This window comes from Anser anser, assembly GCF_964211835.1.
Source record: "Anser anser genome assembly, chromosome: 1".
Taxonomy (NCBI): domain Eukaryota; kingdom Metazoa; phylum Chordata; class Aves; order Anseriformes; family Anatidae; genus Anser; species Anser anser.
In genome coordinates, this window is record NC_139720.1 from 60,099,984 (window position 1) to 60,119,440 (window position 19,457).

Genomic DNA, 19,457 nt, shown 5'->3' on the forward strand with positions numbered 1-19,457 from the left:
TCCACAGCTGCCCTGTCTCTATTTCCAACAAAATCATTAGGAATGAGTAGTAGAAATGTGTATGACTTATTCCTAGCTTGTTCCAATTTATTCTCTATTCTTGATTTTTTTTCTATTAGATCTAAACTAATGTTGGTTTTATTCAGCAAAGAGGTATTTGAATATGTGGCATGTTTTGTTTATTTTATGAAATGCTCAGTGTTTCTGAGATAAGAGGACTGTTTTAAAACCAATAGTCTGATTGATACTAAAGGAAAAGGAAATACAAATGATTTAATTAGTGTATGCTATCAGGAGTTAATAACTGAAAGACAGTTATGCAGTAAACCATAAAATCTATGGTTTAAAGCCATGAGAAGTAAGCAGGATTTTTTTTGGCTACTTGAGTTCTTATTTTTTCCATTTATGCATGTGGAGCATGAAGACTTTTTTTATTGAATTTAAAGGTTAAACTTTCAAAACTAATGGAAAATGCATTCCCTCAGACTTACCAAAATCATTCCTTACTTACTGTGTAATTTGCTTCAGCAGTAATGTAAGAAGAGGAATAATTTTTCTGTCTGTACTCAGTTTCTACTCAGAAATTTTTCTCAGGATACATCATCTGTTAATACCTTTGGAATGAAGTAGTAGAACAATTAGCACGAGAACAAGGAGTTTCAAGTGTGTCAGTGTTGTTCTGTTAGAGGTCCACCTCTGTGTCTTGATATAATTAACACTGTGCCTCAGTACGTACATCATACAGAGAGACAAGTTTCGATCTTCCCTCCTCTTCACTCAGGGGTAAGTTTAGCAGAGATACCTAAGGAGCACAAGTTTTCAATTTCCGTGCATAAAACAATCTTGCCACAAGCTGCTGCAACAGTTACATCTCACGGCTGGCTTTGGTCTTTTGTTGTTGTTGGAAGACAATGTTAAGTCAGATACCAGTTGAGAAGAGGCTGTGGTGATGCCTTCCATGTTCTTACCTTTAAATTGTTAGTTCAGGAGTTCTTGTTGCTTTTACATGTAGTTTTCTTGGTCTTGTTGGTCTCACAAGACCAGCTGCAAAGTAGAACTGATTGTTTAAGACTATTTAAAAATACTCAAGCATCAAAATAATTGCAGTTGTCTTCTGTGCTATGTAGTCATAAATTGAAGGGCATTCATTGACAAAAGGTGTTGGTTTATAAATATGATGTGCACTTTAAAATGATCATGATTCTCTGCACTGACAATCTCAAAGCTAATATAACCTTAGAAAGTATATATTTTTTGAAAGAATACACGTTTTCAAGATTCATAAACCCCACCATGTTACAGTTATTCACAACTGTATGTATATACAAGATCAAAATTCCCACAGCTGCAAAAATTACAAAATAAATAAATAGAAGTTGCAAAAAAGTTTATTGAAAAATTCAAACCCTGTGTTCTATATATTGTGTGTTACCTTCCCAAGGATGGCTGGATTCCAAAATGGATGAAGCTGTTCACAAACCTATGTTTTACTTATATCTTTGGCAGGCTATTGCAATTTTCGAATTTTGCTTATTCTATACTTTAAAGTATAATATAAACTAATGAAGAACTTGCAGGATATTGTCCTGTATTTCACTTTTTTAAGCATTTCGTAATTGTTTTACTCTTTCATTAAGAACAGAAAAAAATACTTTAAATTTGATAGCAAAATTGTAAAGAAAATGGTTAAAAATGCTGGTAGAGGAAATAGCTAAAATAACTACTGTTAAATTATTAATTGCAGTAAAGAAAAATGTTAATCAGTTTTATTGATGAGTCCCGTGTTAATGTGGAGCACAGTTAAAGTAAAATATAAATAATCATAGAACAGCTCGGATTGGAAGGAACCATAAAGACCATCTAACTCCAACATTTCTTCCATGGGCAAGGAAGCCACCCACCATATCAGGTTGCCCAGGGCCTCATTCAATCTGGCCTTGAACACCTGCAGGGATGGGGCATCCACAGCTTCTCTGGGCAGCCTGTTCCAGTGCCTCACCACCCCCTGAGTGAAGAATTGTCTGACTGAGCAAAAAATTGCTCTCCATCTTTTTTATAAGCCCCCTTTAAGTATTGAAAAATTGTAATGAGGTCACCCCAGAGCTCTTTAAGCCTTTCTTCGTAGGAGAGGCGCTCCAGCCCTCTGATCAACTTCATGGCCCTCCTGTGGACCATTCTAACAGACCCACATCCTTCTTGTGCTGGGGGCTCCAAACTTGGACACAGTGCTCCAGGTAGCATCTGTCAAGGGCAGATTAGAGGGGGGCAATCACCTCCCTCGGCCTGCTTTGATACAGCCCAGAATACGGTTGGCCTTCTGGGCTGCAAGCACGCGCTGCTGGCTCATGTTGAGGTTTTCGTCCACCCACAGGTCCTTCTCTGCAGGGCTGCTGTCAGTGAGTTCTCCCAGACTGTACTCATGTCTGGGATTACCCTGACCCAGGCGCAGCACCTTGCACTTGGACTTAGGTTCACATGGGCCCACTTTGCAAGCTTGTTCAGGTGTCCAGGCTTGTCAGTCACTGTCAAGTCCAGTTTTTGTTGCACATAGCCACAAATGCCAGACCATCAGAAGGTTAGTTTTAGTCTCTATACAGAGATTCCTGGGGAAAGGTTTGATATCACTGGAAAATAAATTTAACTAAGTCACAAAATTTATTATATTGTTTTTAGTTTAGTTGTTTGCTTTTGTTTTATTTTTCCACCTATAATGCGTTCGTTCACATGGTACTCTTATGTCTTAGTTATTTTGCATAGGTATTTCGCTAGACAGTAGACAGGAAAGCCAGTGATAAATTATTTGTTGTTATTTTTGTTGGTTTTATTGGTTGTTTGGTGTTGGTTTTTTTTCATTTGTTTTTTAATATGTTTTCAGTGCTTGTTGCACTTGTCTTACTTTGTTAGACCAATAAATATTTCAGTCTCTGACCATATTGTAAAGTTGCCTTTCTCACTTACTCCTGCCTTAAATTTATATTTCATTTGTATCTTCCCATTTTGTGCTCTCAACTATAGATTTTTTTTAAATAAAAAAGTATTTTATTCCATGTTGTTCTATGTTCATCAGTTTGTTGTGATAGAATTCCCCAGTATTTCTTCATATAAGAAATATGATGCAAAATAGTTATCCTTTTTGAGCTATGCTGATAGTGTTTATCAAGCTAGCTGTGCATTATAATTGATGAAAATAATTGGAAGTCTTGAATTATTTTTAGGAGTCTAGCTTGTGGCTTTGCATGTTTTTTGTATGCATCCCTGTGTGTCCCCCCAAAGTCTTACATGATACTTCTTATACCTCACAGTCACAACCAAAATGTTAACCATCAATTTTGGTTATACTTTTGGTTATACAATCGCTATGCAAGCGTGTCTGCTGGAGATACAAAGAAACTTTAAGGATATTTAAGTCAAATTTTAAAAAGAAAAGAAAAAAAAAATTGCTTGTTGGTCATCTATAAGAGTAGGTCAGACAGTTCAAGGATAGCCAATCCTGCTTTGTGGTGAGGAATGGTATTAGATGTCACAGAAAGATACTAGATGTTCTGTGCCCCAACCCCACTCACAAAGATTGCTGGAAACCTTATGTTAAAAGAATATTATTTTTTTTTTACTTCCATTGTCTGAGGATTTGGGAAATGCCTTAAAGTTACAATATGGTTTTGTTCTTATAATATTCTTTTTGATGACTTTTATTCATTTATAATTTGGTTTTGCTCTCCAGCTAGAATTATTCATTATTCAGAAAGTTAGAATGTACAATAAGGGCAATCTCCGTTGCCACAAAACAGGTTTTCAGATGTTCTAATGAATACTTCGGCAACTTTAATAAAAGTCCATTTTGTGGTAAAATTGCTGCACATATGCAGCATGTCATCATCCACATTCATGGATACTACATAAAATACAGTTGTTCCAATATAGTTTGAATAGCTCCATGCTTTGAGATAACTGCAGTTATCATTTGTTTGTTTAATCACAGAATGTGAGTGATAAGAGGAATATACTAATATTTCAAGAGTTCTCTTGAACGACATTTGTAACTATCTCTAACTTTGTATTAGTTTAAATAGTGTGATCATTGCAGTATATGATTTTTCAATTCTTAGTTATGTAAAAATGAATTAATTTACTGAGCAGATTATATATAATTTTGAGGCTTTCCATTATTCCAACTTTGGCCTTCATTTCAACTGTGGTTATTCAAACTTTTCTCCTTTAAATTTATTTTGGAATATTTTATAACTATTGAAAAAAAGAATAATACCACAAGCCCAGTAAGTCTGTTCAACAATAGTTGGTGGAGGGAGGAGGATCGATAAGAGGGTGATGCAACGCAGGGTTACAAAAAAAATAAGAATGTTTGGATAAAAGTAGACACTAGTTTGAGTATAAAAACATGGTAATATTAGTGAAGTTTCATGGGGTTTGAATGGGAACCAAGATGCTAGGTCTTTATAGATTGATTTATGTGATAGGAATGCGGAGAAAACAGGAGGCTTTTTTAGCATCTGTAGCTGATTTGGTTATGATTACTGAGTAACTGAAACTCAGCTTGGCTAAAATTTGTGCCATTGCACATTTGTAACTTGTGTTAGTCAAAAAGAAATATTACAAAGAGTTAATTTCCATAATCACAAATACATTTCCATAACAACATGTTCTTGATGCATTCGGTCAAGGATCTATTTTGATAAGTATTGTCTGTTTCTTTCCAAAACTAAATGATACTATGTTTGTTATCAATAGAGAAAGAAGGAAATGTATGAGGGGTATTTATCCTTTTTTTTTTTTTTTCCTTTCTTTCTATAGTGTTTGTTACTAGCAATCCCAACATTCTGACAAAATAAGAGATACTAGTTTGGCATTTTATAAATAACATAGTTAGGGAGGTAGAAAGCATAAATTTCTGTCTCAACACCTAATAATCTCACTCAGTTCAGGGAAGGAAAGATGATGGCATGCTCCTTTGGCCAAAATGATTCACCGTCTTCTGTTATATCATAATTTTCTCCCTGCACAGTAAATACACATGGAAAGTGTTGATTTGACTTGGACAAATCTACAAGGCAAAATTTCTGGCAATAGAAGAAAGTATTGTATGTTTCTAAATTACCTAATGAAGTAGATATTTCATTTTTTAAACAGTTGTCAGGTTTTTGTTTTGACTTTATTTTAATAAGGACGCTGATCCTTCAACATTAGAGACTGTATTTTCTGCAGGGAAAACAAATATTTGATCTCTTGTGGTTTGGCATAAGAAAATAACATTGTTCATTAAATATATTTACTTTGTTCCGATATATTTTGTCTAGACATATGATGTATTATTTAAGAATTTTTTGAAATCTCTTAAATATAAAGCTCTCAGCACCCTGGTGAGATATAAACTAAAAAAGTCTGGAGGAAGTCAGCAAAAATCCCCTAGAATAAACAATAATAGTACATAGCCACTCATCTAACTCAGCCACTCATCTAAAGACTGAGCAGAACACTACACTTCAAAATCTGGCTGCTTCTAAGGCTTTGTATGTCAGTGAGGAAGGATGTATGTATATATATGTGTGTGTGAAAATGCATTTAAATAGCACACAACCTTGTGGTTAAAACTTAGGTTCACAACTGTGATGTCCTTGTCCTACAACTGAGCTCCTGATTTTTTAGGAAATGAGGCAACTGAGCAGTGGCTATGAGGTAAAATGGTGTCTGTATTGCTTTTGCTGCATTTTATAAGCTGAGTAGCTTCATGGCTCAGTAACACTCATATGGAGTGCATCCAAAGAAAACTCACTCATCTTATAACCTAGTTTTGGTGCGTCAGCATACACTTCCCTGTCAATCTGTGTTGACCCAATACTGTTGACTGTTCTTATTTCTCTTAATATTTGATATATATATATAGCTGCCTAATATATACTGTAGGTGTTTCTAAAAGAGAAGACTAGACTGACAAACATGACGTATTCGTTGAAAGCTTGCCAAGACCCTTTGTAGGCTAGCGTACCTCTGCCACAAACCCTCTTGTTTGCCATAGCCTCATTTCTAGTTTCTTGTATTTCCATTACTCAGTCTTGTCTTACAAGAAAGAAAAAAAAGGAAATTCATGTGTTATATAAGCAAAATACTTTAGCGCGTGGTCTTCTCCTTTTCATGGGGAAGTGGATGATTTAAGTTGCTTGGTGCTTCACTCTAGGTTGCTTGTATCAGCTAGATCAACACTGGTCTTCCTGCTTTGTGTTGTCTCACTGTTATTGGTGCCATAGCACAAAGGCTGCAGTGTTGACTTATGAATAAAAAGAGGTAAAAAGAGAAGGTATCATCTAGATTTCATGTGTAGACAACTAAGCTTGTCAAATTGTTTGGACGTTGCCCTTTCAAATCGAGGGTGTGCCTAGTTCATTTTTTAATTACACTCTCTTCAGTACTGGCTTGCTTTTACGGACTTCTATGCACAAGTATTGAGCATCTGCAAATTTAATTCTGGGTGTTCCATTAGTCTGTTTTCTTCTTGAAGTGATCAAGCATGAACAGTATTTCATTTGGTCGCTTCCTTTGTTGAATGTATTGAGGCACCAAATCTGAACTTATTCCAGTCAAATGGCAATACACAGCTAATTACTTTACCTTTTTTTTTTTTTTTTTTTTTTTCCTCTTTTAGAGTCTGGGATTTGGAAGGAAATGAGAAGGCCCATTTTGTTTTACGTTCTCCTGGAATGAGTGTGTGCTGGCATCCTGATGAGGCTTTTAAGGTTGTGCTTTCCAGCTCTTCATCACTACCACCTTTAAAATAACAGGAGGATGTACTTCTCTAAACTATGAATCTTTGATGCTATAGTAGGATTTAAGTTTGGGGAGCCTGTGGATGTTGGAACTAGATATTGGAAAGATCTGCTAATGTGAAATCACTGTAAATAAGTTCTCAATCACATTCTCCTCTTTTTACCGTCAATCCCTTGCTCTTCCCATGAGAGATACTCCTTATTGATTACATACATCAGTCATTGTTGATTGCATATTAACTACAGTTACCAGAGGAAAATTTTTATCAGCCATGATAGCAAGATTCACTGCTAACATAGACTGCTGTAAAGCAAGCCAAGTATCTGTTTGAAGTTACCAAGAGAAAAACATTCAGCTTCATTAGCTGAATTACTCTAGTCCTTGCAATCTTGGATTTAGTATTCCTGATGCGCGAATCAATAACTGCCTTAAGTAGCTACAAATAGCTGTTCAGGTTACCATAAAAACACACCAAACAACAGAAAAAAAGCAGTCAAATCAGGTATCAAAATATTTATTTCGCTATAGAGAGGAAGGATCTGTACTCTTACTATACCAGTATCTTAGTCCTTACTGAGAAGACTGTTGACTCCAGTGTCATCAAAACTGAATGTTTGCCACTATATATGCTACGGGGCAGTTTAGTTACTAGATTAGCCCTAAGCTAATTAGGGTCCTGATAAGCCCTAATTAGCCCTATTTTTTCTGTGCAAGAATATTGAAATATTACACCAGTCTTACATATTAGCTTGTTTTTAGTCTGACCCTTATCAAAGAGCAGGGAAAAGAGATGTTTTTTTAGTAAATAAAAGCCCCTTCAAAAAACTAATAAAGCCTTACAGACTGGTGGTTACTGAAAAGCTTATTGAAGTTCAAAATGCTTGCTGCAGCATGCCTTCTAGTTTGCAGAAGAGTGTGTTTCTGTGACAGCTATCTTTTCCCAAGCAAATTTGGATGTTGGGGGACGGGAGTAGGTGGGGATGGGAGAGGAGGGGACAGAGTATTTTTAATGCTGCTTTGCCTTCCTTAATTGTTGTTCATGACTATCGGAAAGCCATCCTCCTCATTGAGAATAGATTTTTTTATCATTTCATAAGGAAGCTCTTTCTACATCGCTTAACAAAACACAAATATATTTTATGTTAACAGCAAAAGCTTAGATAAAATCTGTTACAAATTGTTAGGGGATAAAGCAGTAGTAGGCATATAAAATCAGTAAGCATGAATCCAGGTTCTACAGTTAACAATATCATTATTTCCAGAGTATAATGTGACAGGAGTATGATTAAAAGTGCTGATTAATTATTGCTGGAAGAATATTCAGGAGAATGTTTTCTAGTAAAATGTGAACAATTGTACCTATCTAACGTCCTAGTATCAATATTTGCTTCAAAATATACTAGGTTTGCTATAGAGTAAAAAGGATACTAAGATTCATTACAGGCTAAGTTTACAAAGTTCTATTAATTTCTCTTGCAGCTGATGGTAGCAGAGAAAAATGGGACAATACGATTCTACGATCTCATTACACAGCAGGCCATTCTCTCGCTGGAGTGTGAACAAACGCCACTGATGTCAGCAGACTGGTGTTTAAAGAATACTCTTAAAATTGGAGCAGTTGCGGGAAATGATTGGCTCATATGGGATATCACTCGCTCCAGGTATTTTTATGCACAGGACATGTATTTCTTCAGTCTCTCCTTAAGGAGCACATGAAGTGATGAGGCTACTTTGGTGAAACAGCACTTAAATGCTCAATGTATTACACCTCCTTTTCAGTAAACAAATGAACATTCATCAGCAATTACGGAATCAGTACAGATCATTCTTTTTCATGCTTATTTCTATCAATATTTATCTGTTAAAAATACTATGCTGTTTCTTTTTGTCCACTTCAGATAGCATCTCTACTGTTTACCTCTCATTGTAAGGTTTATGCATTTATTACAATCATAAATACATAATTATTGAACCTTAATAATGTCACTAACTACTTCAGTTTGCCTGTTCCAAATTGAAATGTAAGCTGCAGGAAAGCTCAGTTTTTCCCTCAGCTTCTTCACAAAGAGTAGACAATGTCTCCCCTGTTTAAAATTATGGTTTTGATACTTAATCCGTAGTTGTTTGCAGAACAGTTTTTTACATGGAATGTCTGTTTTAGTTATCCACAGGATAAGAGTCCTGTCCATGTTGATCGAGCCAGATTATTCAGGTATAAGTGTTATCTATATTTTGTTGTCTCCGTTTTGTTTTTGATATAGTCTGTGCATATGCAAGCACTTACTTGGGAGTTTAGGGACAACTGTGTCTCTTCAACCATTTTTAGTGGGACCTGCTCCATAATCTTAGTGAAATTTGTGAATGACCATGATTTTTTTCTGTTACACAGTAACGTGCATACAGGGCTGTGGGTGGTGAATCATTTACAAGCCATTTCTCTGAATTTATTTCTTTGGTATCAGTGGAATATCTGATGGCTTCACACAGTTACTCACAAGGGAGAAAACTCCAGCATGTGTGCACTTCTGTTAGGAATATTTGAAAGGTATGTTCATTTTATTCATAGGTGGTCCCGAGTGAATGAAAACCTGTTTGCAACCACTGGATATCCAGGAAAGACAACTACTCAACTGCTTGTTCATCATCTAGGACATCCCCAGGTAAATTTTGAATTCAGCTTTTGGATGGAATTGCATCTGTGCTTTTCAAATCAAGCTCATAAATAGTTAAAAGTTGTAGCTAAAAACTAGCCCAAACCATTCAGAAATGATGCTTGGTAATTCTTTTAATTATTTTTTGTCTCATCCATGCTAAAAAAACCTCCCAGACACTATTCAGCCTGTTATTTAAAATGCTGTTTGATCTGTATGTTTTATTTTACTTTGTCTCATTCATACAAAGAGAGAAAAAAAATTTACCTTTTTATTTAATAAGTTCTTTTGTTTTTCTAATTCTAAAGATGCAAAAATCAGCTGGTGTGCATTTTTCAGGTTTGAATTACCTATATGAGTAATGATAATATGTTCAGAGACAGTGCAAGTAAAGCACAGGAAGTATTTTGGTTTTGCTGATGTTAGTGTACATTTGCATAGTTTACAATAAAAAATATTATCTCCAAACATACTAGCTGTGAGTACACATAATAACAGGAAGTAATTTCATTACAAAGGTTTCTAGGTTTGAAAGAATGCATTTAAAATAATAGTGTTAATAAAAATAATGAAAATAGCTGAAAATTTTGTTATCATGGAAGATTTTGATACCTCTTACTTAAGTGTAGTAAGTAGCTACTGAAACTGGGTAGCAGATAGTCAGATTTTTCAGTTTGATTTCTGTTTTATTTTAACTGTGTTTATTAAGGAGTATTAGATATGGGGGGAGTTGCTCGTGTAACTTGGTATATGTGGTATAATAATCACTTATGGTAAGTTGTATTGATATTACTCTTGTTCTTTTTTTAAGCCCATTCTTACTGGTACGGCAGCGGTAGGATCTGGACTGACATGGCACAGAACTCTTCCATTATGTGCAGTTGGAGGAGACCATAAAATTTTCTTTTGGGTAACTGAAATGTAAAATAACCATTTGCTTCCAATATTAAAGTTTACAGCATGATATCCTTTTTGTAGAAAATCAAAGGAAATTACTCTTTGTACTGGTATTTATTCACATGGAGAATACAAGAACAGAACAAGTAAAATAGGAAACGTTTTCTGTTTGATTTTCAGCTCGCAAATGCAACAACTTTTGTACATAAAAATCAGATATCATTCATTTGACACTTTGTTACTTCCCTTAAAATATACACTTTTTTAATATGGTATTTGGTGTGAGGTTTTTTTTTAATTTTTTTAAAGAGTTTTTGTATGACAGTCTCAGTTGTGTCTCAGTTAACACAGTGCAAATAGTTTGAAATTGTTCAGAGAGTACCTACAGCAAGAACAGCTGTCTTTGCCTTAACTTTCTGTACCATCACCGTTTTGTAAGAAAGAAATACAATATGTAGTGTCTTAAAATGTTGTCTGTGAATGTGTTTGTTGAATAAAGTATTTCCACAAGCTGGAAAGAAGCTAATGGTGTAATCAGAATAATTTTAAGCAGTATTATTTCTATTAAGATGACAGAGGGTTTCAGTTCCAGTATACCAAACAGCTCATGGTTTTTTGGTTTTTTTTTTTTTTTTTTTTTTGTCGTTTACAGCCTTTTACAGGAAAGTCAGGGTTTTAAAATTGTATTTATTTATTTTTTTTTTCACAAAGATGTTCCTCTGCTGCCCAGTTTAAAATATCAAATGTATAAAGTTGTTCTGTAACACTGCTTCTCCTGGAAGTCACACTCCATTTTTCTGTATGTACCTATCCATTTTTAAAGCATGTTCTTTCTTTTTAATGTGTTATCTGTTAAGGTTTTTAAGTCACCTTGGACTATGGACTATTTTTTTAAAAAATGATAGTTTTAACACAATTTTTGAATATCTACAGATGAAAAAAATCAAGATTAACTCTTGTTTATTTGTAGATTTATCTGAGCTACCAGCAAACTAAAAGACATTTACCACCTATTCCAAGCTGCAATCATTATTGATTTATATTTATCAATGTAAATATTTTTTTTAGAAAAACTATTTAGTAATTAAATTGGTACAGTTATAACCTGTAAGGTCTTTTTTACTTCAGGATTGTCATATGTAGTCTAAATTGAATTGCCCTCTTCTAAACAAGATAGACTTTCTGTATGTTATCACCATTTTCTTCTGTGTTAAATTTCTTAATATTCAGTAAAATATTGCCACAAAACAAACAAACAAAAAGCAGTAATTATCCTAGACTAGGAACTTCAGTTTGTTTAGCTGGTAATGCCCCACCTCCATATACCGTGATATAATCGGGCAACTGCAACAATCTGAAAGACCTCTTTTGACTTTCTCCAGCGGGGTTCCCGTCTGCTACAGCTTGCTCTCCAGTTATCCTTACTAAGGAAACAAAACCTGCAATTATCACTGAATTTACTTCTGCTAATTTTGGAGGAAAGTAATTCCAAGTCCCAAATATAAACGACTTCAATAGATAGAAATTTGAGGAGTCCAAAATAGTGAAACCTGAAAGACTGCTTACTTTGCTAGGCTTTCTATGAAAGAGTTCATTATTAAAACAATGCTTGAGATCCTTCTATGGAAAGCAAGAAAATTATTTAATCCAAAAGCCAGATGCCACAAAGAGTAAATAGAGTTGGTGTAAGGGTATCTAACAGATTTAAATGCGGGTAAATATTTTGATACTACAGCAGTGTCCAATCATAAGCAGTTGCATGCAACTTTTTGACCCCCTGTTTTTTTTCCCAAGTCATTCACCCACGCACATACAATGCAACAAAACCAGAATTAGTAATAAAAGTAAGTATTCAGATAACCTTATAAAAACGTTTTGGTTATTCCAGCTGGTTATAAGAAAGCACCAAAAGTTCAGAACATGCAAAATAGCACAGAGAAGTTGATAAAAGTGCAAATGAGCCTCAAAAGTGCGACTGCTTCGCATGCAACCAAGAATCGTATAGCAGTGTTCTTGGTGTCTTTGCTGAAGTGCATTTTCTTTGGTCATACAGGATCAGACTGAAGGGTTTGCCTTTGGTTATTCCATTTCACCAAGCATCTCATCACTTGTCTTAATGTTGGCGTTGTCCAGTGCCTGTTGGCTTTAGATCGTAAAAGGTCATGGAAGACAAGCTGTGGTAATGCAGCTAGAGCTATATCACAGAATCACAGAATCGTCTAGGTTGGAAGTGACTTCCAAGATCACCCAGTCCACCCTCTTACCTAATACTGACAAGTTCTCCACTAAACCGTATCACTAAGCTCAACATCTAAACGTCTCTTAAAGACCTCCAGGGATGGTGACTCAACCACTTCCCTGGGCAGCCTATTCCAATGCCTTACGACCCTTTCAGTAAAGAAGTTCTTCCTACCTACCTACAGCCTTCTTTAAGGTAACTGTAGAGAGCGATAAGGTCACCCCTGAGCCTCCTCTTCTCCAGACTCCTCTTCTCCAAGAAGATGCAGCTAGGAGCTGCATCTTCCCAAGTAATGTCATCGTGCCTCTGCTGTGACCTTCTCAATTCACTTTTGACCCTGTTGCAACATAATCAAAGCATCTCTCCAGCTCATCTCTCTCCTTATCTTCTGCTTTTCCTTCCATCTCTACCTAGTCTTTAATTTTGAGCCAAAATACCACACTGCAGTTTATCTGAGCTCTTTCCTTACCTGTGTATGCCTTTTCCAAGACTCCTGGGAGACACCCTCAGAACTGAAAGTACTTCTGAAGTAAAAGAAATAATGTGTTATTTTTTGATCGTGGAATGACAAACAAAAGTAGGCCTCCGTTGATTTTCATGACAAAGCTTACCCTGGTTTTGTCTGGGAAAGAGTTAATTTTCTTCTTCTTAGCTGGTATGGTGCTGTGTTTTGGATTTAGGATGAGAATGCTGCTGCTAACACACTGGTGTTTCAGTTGTGACAGAGCAGTGCTTACACAGAGCCAAGGACTCGTCAACTTCTCGTGCTGCCCTGCCAGCGAGGAGGCTGGAGATGCTCAAAGAAAAGCTGGGAAGGGACAGAGCCAGAACAGGAGACCCAGACTGGCCCAAAGGATGTCCCATTCCATATGGCATCATGCTGAACAACAAAACTTCGGGGCTTGGCCAGGGATGGAGGGGTGCTGTTTGGGGACTGGCTGGGTATCAATTGGTGGGTGGTTAGCAATTGCATGGTGCATCATTCATTTTGTATATATATTATTGCTGCTGTTGTTGTTATTGTTTTCCCTCCCTTCACTGTCCCGTTCAACTGTCTCAACCCACAAGTTCTACCATTTTTTTTTCCAATTCTTTCCCCAATGGGAAAAGATGGTTTGTGTGTGGTGGTTGGGGGAATGAGCAAATGGCTGTGTGGTGCTTAGCGGCCTGCCAGGTTAAACCACAACAAGAGAGTAACACCAATGTATATACATTGGCTCAGAAACGTTTTTAATACGAACGAGTACTGTTTGGGGCATTGTAATTCAAGTCCAGTCTGGCATTCCACCTAGCATGATGTAGTGCTGGCAAGTGAGAGGACCCTACAGGAAAAGAGCCATGGACTTCCTGGCTGACAACTGCAACATTTTCAGGAAGCATTTCATCATTTAACCATTCTGCTTCCTACCTGGAAAAAAAGAAGTGCTCATGTAAGCCCTGCAATAGTGAAGTAGCTACAACCAGATGATGGCATGGAGAATGTAAAACATATGGTAAAAAAATGACAAAATTTTAAGTTTTCATGAATCATTGGAGTACTAACTGGTACAGTTACTGTGTCCTCTTAGCTATCTTACTGCTATATGGAAGACCTACAGAAAATAAAAGATGATAACTTGGTAGATAGTCATATTGAATGTAACCATACCGTGTTCTGACAGATACACCAAAACCGTGATCTTCAGTATTGATTAATAAAATTATGTACCAATATTTCTGAAGAGAAAACTGCTTATTCAGAAACGAATGACTTCCCCTTAATGTAACACGCTCCCGAGTGCTATTTCACAAAAAATAGTTCAGATTATTAAATTATAAACAAGGCTAATATTTTAATGTGTAAGATAAACCCAAAAACTATGGAAACGGTATTTCGGTGCAAAGTGACGGTTGCCTAATGAATATTTTTTCCCCCTTAGCAATGAACAAAATGGTTATAATCATCTGGCCAAGCTTTTTGTTAGAAATGATGCTGCTACTATCTTGAGAGAGCTGGAATGCGAGTTTTCCTACAATAAGAAAGTTCAGTTGGAAGGCACCTTCAAAGATCGAGTCCAACTGCCTGACCTCTTCAGGGCCAGCCAAAAGTTAAAGCATATTATTGAGGGCATTGCCCAAATGCCTCTGGAACACAGGAAGGCACGGGGCGTCAACCACCTCACTAGGAAGCCTGTTCCAGTGTTTGACCACCCCACAGTAAAGACTTGTTTCCTGATGTCCAGTCTGAGCTTCACCTGGTGCAGCTTTGTGACATTTCATGCACTCTAGCATTCTTGCTTCAGCAGATGTCAAGGTTGCAAACCAGAGCCACACTGTGATAACATCGTGGTGACACAGGGGCGTCATGGTGACGTTTGAGCTTCCCCCACCAGAACCCCGAGACAGTCCCGTTGAGTCTCACTTGCTGACTGGCAGGACAACAAGCAGCTGTTCACAGAAATGGCTGCAGATGGAAACTCGAGTGACAATGAGGTGAATGAAATTAAACAGGAGCCACTTCCAGAAGAAACGTCATACGTTTTTGCTCCAGACAAGCTGTTTGAGTCTTTGGACTCCCCTTCTCCTGAACCTCTGGGACAGGATAAAGGAGCAGCTTGGGATGCTCCTGTAGCATCAACAAGGGAAGAAAAAGATCCCCAAGCTCTCACTGATGACCACGAGACCAAACATGTTCCTCATAATTCTTCTGAGGAGAACGCTGGCAACGGCAACGTCTTCTCATCCCTCAGCTTCCCAAAGAAACTCTGGCAACTGGCTGAGAGTGACGAATTTAAGGCCATCTGGTGGGGTTACTCTGGAAACTATATCGTGATCGATGAGGAAATGTTTAAAGTGGAAGTGCTGGGAAGGACAAGACCTCCGAGAGTTTTTGAGAGTATGAAAAGTTTCATTCGTCAACTTAATCTGTATGGATTCACCAAACTGCAACAGGACTTGCCAAGATCTCCCTCGCTTCCTGAATTTCCGAAAGAAGAGGATGCATTTTCTGATCATAGGAAGGTACCTCAATTGCTCCACACGTGAACTAATTCTCACAATATTCTGGTGGGAGAGATGGATGTTCCAATAAAATAAGCCTTGGCAATGGAGGAGATGAGGATAACAGTAGATGTTCTGATCTTAATTTCTTTTTCAGGCTACTTCCAGGTATTTTTGAGGTAGCATTGCTGAGTAGTAGAAATGCAGATAAAATACATTTGGGTTGTATCCAATGAGGTTGAACCCATGGAGCAGAAAGATAAATAAATCGGGCTATGATGAGTCTACTTACTTTAAGACATTTGCAACGTACCAGAACTGTATCATCAGGACTGTATCATTAAGTTTTAGTCAGCCTAAGCTTTAGGCTTAAACTGACAATAGATCTTTTTAACCCATGATTGCCTTTAACAATCAAAATTCTTAGTTCTTGTATCTTGCTGTTTCTCAGTCCCAAACCGGTAGCAACTAATTCTTCTCCTTTGCATTTTTAGATACTCTACTACCATAACCCCAACTTCAAGAGAGATTCTCCCCACCTGCTCAAGAACTGCAAGCGACGAGTTGCTCTGAAGAGGAAAGCCCTGCAGGCGGGGCTGGATGAGAGCTGCCCCAGCAGCAGCCTCTATGCCCAGCCTGGGTGGAGAGATGCTGATATGGATGAGGAGGACCCGCTGGCAGCAGCTCCAGAAGAAGACACACAGCCAGCGGCACCCGCGGGGTCGTCACTCCCCAAGCGCTGGGCAAAAGCCACCCCTCAAGCCAGCGGTGCCCATGCAGCCTCGCAGGGCGCTGCTCCCACCCTGCCAGATCCTGCTGCAGCAGCAGGCAGGGACAAGCAGCAGCGCCTGGACCCCTCCCTGCTGCTGTCAAACAGCAGCCAGACCTCAGCTGCCGTTCCTGCTCCCTCCCCACACCACGTCCTACCTGCCCAGATTCCCCTGTGCCCAAATGCAGGAGCTCCGAAGGCTCCCTCGGCCGCCCTGCCTCCCTTCGGTCACCCACTCTTTCCAGTGGCCTTGCTGGCAGCAGCCTCTGCTATGGCCATGCTGCAGCCACCCAGCTGGCAGCCCCTGGCAGCCCCCCACTGCCCGACCTGCACCTGCGACCAAGACAGGGCAGCTGCAGGCGACAGAATGGCACCCTAGCATGGGACCCACTGGAGACAGCAGGGATAGCAGCACCCCCTTACAGGTTCATAGTCTGTTAGTTCATAGATTGATTGTTCTGGAGTTAATCTGGTTGAATAATAAAACTTTTCCAGTTCCAGTTGTCTTTTTCTTCTTCTTCTTTTTAAATGGGGAAATCTCAGATTGAATTTGTATTCAATCTCTCAAAAGGAAGTAGAATCAACTGTTCTAACATCAATTTGATCGTTTTCCATAACAGACGAGCTCTCTAGGTTCTTAGTCATAGAGAGTAAACGACTGGATAATGTTTGCACGCCACATGCACCGAGGATGCTCTTCCTAATGATGACTTCTAACGGAAAGTTAGGAGAGAGTAATTAAATAACAGCATTTTAATTATGGAAGACTCAGAAAGGGAATGTCACAGAATCACAGAATCACAAAACTGCGGGGGTTGGAAGGGACCTCAAGAGATCATCGGGTCCAAACCCCTGCCAGAGCAGGTTCCCTAGAGCAGGTTGCCCAGGTAGGCATCCAGACGGGCCTTGAATATCTCCAGAGAAGGAGACTCCACAACCTCCCTGGGCAGCCTGTTCCAGTGCTCCGTCACCCTCACCGTGAAGAAGTTCTTTCGCATGTTGGTGCGGAACTGCCTGTCATCCAATTTGTGGCCATTGCCCCTTGTCCTGTCCCCACAAACCACTGAAAAGAGGTTGGCCAAATCCCTCTGTCTCCCACGCTTAAGATATTCGTAAACATTAATAAGATCCCCAATTCACCTTAGGGTGAATGCTCGCAAAGTTAACACTAAATGGGCAGGCAGTAACAACCCTTGATTTAATTTCTGAGCTAACATTTACGAAGGAGCTGAGAAACCAATTGCTTTGGCGAGCCCAAACCTGAAAAAACAGAGTTCAGAAGCTATGAAAAGATACGTATTGAGCCTTTACTGTCATAGGAATGTTATAATGGCTATAAATTTGAGAAGTATTTTAAATTGTACAACCCCATTTCTTTAACATCCCAAATACCATTGCTTTGGATCTTCTGCCTTCAGTCTTGGGGAAAATCAAGTAAGGAGATGTCCTGGCTTCAGCCAGGATAGGGTTGTTTTTCTTCATAGGGGCTGGTATGCGCATGTTTTGGATTTAGAAGAAAAATAATGCTGATAACACAGGGGTGTTTCAGTTGTCGCAGAGCAGTGCTTACACAGAGCCAAGGACTTGTCAGCTTCTCATGCTGCCCTGCCAGCGAGGAGGCTGGGGGTGCACCAGGAGATGGGAGGTGACAGAGCCAGGACAAGTGACCCAGACTGGCCCAAGGGATGTCCCACAGCGTGTGTGTGGTGTCATGCTGAGCAACAAAACTCGGGGGGGGCCAGTGCTCAGGATGGGGGCTGGGCATCAGTCAGCGAGTGGTGAGCAACTGCATTAGGCACCACTTGCTTTGTACATTCTCCTATCATTAGTATTATTTCCCTTCCTCTTCTGTCTTATTAAACTGTCTTTATCACAACACACGAGTTTTTCCTGTTTTTTTTTTATTCTCTCCCCATCCCACTGTGGGATGGAGGAGTGAGGAAATGGCTGTGTGGTGCTCAGCGTCCTGCTGGGTTAAACCACAACAAAGCTGCATGTGAATGCTCAAAAAAAAATTTATTCAGTTTTGTTTACTGGTCTCTTTCAGAAGTTTCCCATCGTTTTATTGGACACAATGTGTATACTGATGCAAAGATTGCATCCTAAAACCATCTCAAAATATTTAGTTGTAATGTGGAAGCAGTGGTAATCCCTTCTCAATATTTTTAACTTACTTTAAGGTAGGTCATGGCCTGATATACATATATTTGTGTGTGAAAATGCATTTAAATAGCACACAACCTTGTGGTTAAAATTTATGTTCACAACTGTGATGTCCTTCTCCGACAACTGAGCTCCCGATTTTGTAGGAAATGAGGCAACTGAGCAGTGGCTATGAGGTAAAATGGTGTCTGTATTGCTTTTGCTGCATTTTATAAGCTGAGTAGCTTCATGGCTCAGTAACACTCATATGGAGTGCATCCAAAGAAAACTCACTCATCTTATAACCTAGTTTTGGTGCGTCAGCATACACTTCCCTGTCAATCTGTGTTGACCCAATACTGTTGACTGTTCTTATTTCTCTTAATATATGATATATATATATAGCTGCCTAATATATACTGTAGGTGTTTCTAAAAGAGAAGACTAGACTGACAAACATGACGTATTTGTTGAAAGCTTGCCAAGACCCTTTGTAGGCTAGCGTACCTCTGCCACAAACCCTCTTGTTTGCCTTAGCCTCATTTCTAGTTTCTTGTATTTCCATTACTCAGTCTTGTCTTACAAGAAAGAAAAAAAAGGAAATTCATGTGTTATGTAAGCAAAATACTTTAGCGCGTGGTCTTCTCCTTTTCATGGGGAAGTGGATGATTTAAGTTGCTTGGTGCTTCACTCTAGGTTGCTTGTATCAGCTAGATCAACACTGGTCTTCCTGCTTTGTGTTGTCTCACTGTTATTGGTGCCATAGCACAAAGGCTGCAGTGTTGACTTATGAATAAAAAGAGGTAAAAAGAGAAGGTATCATCTAGATTTCATGTGTAGACAACTAAGCTTGTCAAATTGTTTGGACGTTGCCCTTTCAAATCGAGGGTGTGCCTAGTTCATTTTTTAATTACACTCTCTTCAGTATTGGCTTGCTTTTACGGACTTCTATGCACAAGTATTGAGCATCTGCAAATTTAATTCTGGGTGTTCCATTAGTCTG

General features: G+C 38.4%; 2 protein-coding genes across 7 annotated transcripts in view; both read left to right on the plus strand.

Annotated features, from left to right (window-relative positions):
• NUP37 (nucleoporin 37) overlaps positions 1–10,851 on the plus strand; it is a 24,340-nt gene extending 13,489 nt beyond the window's left edge. For 2 of the 3 annotated variants that reach the window (XM_083808980.1, XM_083808979.1), the window contains exons 6-10: positions 6,656–6,746; positions 8,257–8,438; positions 8,939–8,989; positions 9,344–9,437; positions 10,240–10,851. In XM_083808980.1, coding sequence (XP_083665106.1) covers positions 6,656–6,746; positions 8,257–8,438; positions 8,939–8,989; positions 9,344–9,437; positions 10,240–10,353 — 532 coding nt within the window. In that variant the 3' untranslated portion in view covers positions 10,354–10,851. The remainder of the gene's footprint in view (positions 1–6,655; positions 6,747–8,256; positions 8,439–8,938; positions 8,990–9,343; positions 9,438–10,239) is intronic. The other variant, XM_083808981.1, reaches the window with a different exon arrangement.
• LOC310885488 (uncharacterized protein) lies at positions 8,996–19,423 on the plus strand. Of its 4 annotated transcripts, none has more exons than XM_083808914.1 (3): positions 8,996–9,322; positions 14,484–15,564; positions 16,038–16,812. In XM_083808914.1, the coding sequence occupies exons 2-3, from the start codon at positions 15,004–15,006 to the stop codon at positions 16,689–16,691; spliced, it is 1,215 nt and encodes a 404-aa protein (XP_083665040.1). In that variant the 5' UTR covers positions 8,996–9,322; positions 14,484–15,003; the 3' UTR covers positions 16,692–16,812. The 4 variants fall into 4 exon arrangements, with proteins under 4 accessions (XP_083665040.1, XP_083665038.1, XP_083665039.1 ...); XM_083808912.1 differs by lacking the exon at positions 8,996–9,322 and adding an exon at positions 17,062–19,423 and having other exon boundaries at positions 10,995–15,564; positions 16,038–16,737; XM_083808913.1 differs by lacking the exon at positions 8,996–9,322 and adding an exon at positions 10,995–14,057.
• The last annotated feature ends 34 nt before the right edge of the window (positions 19,424–19,457 follow it).

Coding starts and splice junctions, on each gene's coding strand:
- LOC310885488 (XM_083808914.1), top strand. CDS start 15,004: ATGGCTGCAGATGGAAACTCGAGTGACAATGAGGTGAATGAAATTAAA. Junction 15,565..16,037: donor CATTTTCTGATCATAGGAAG/GTACCTCAATTG, acceptor TTGCATTTTTAG/ATACTCTACTACCATAACCC.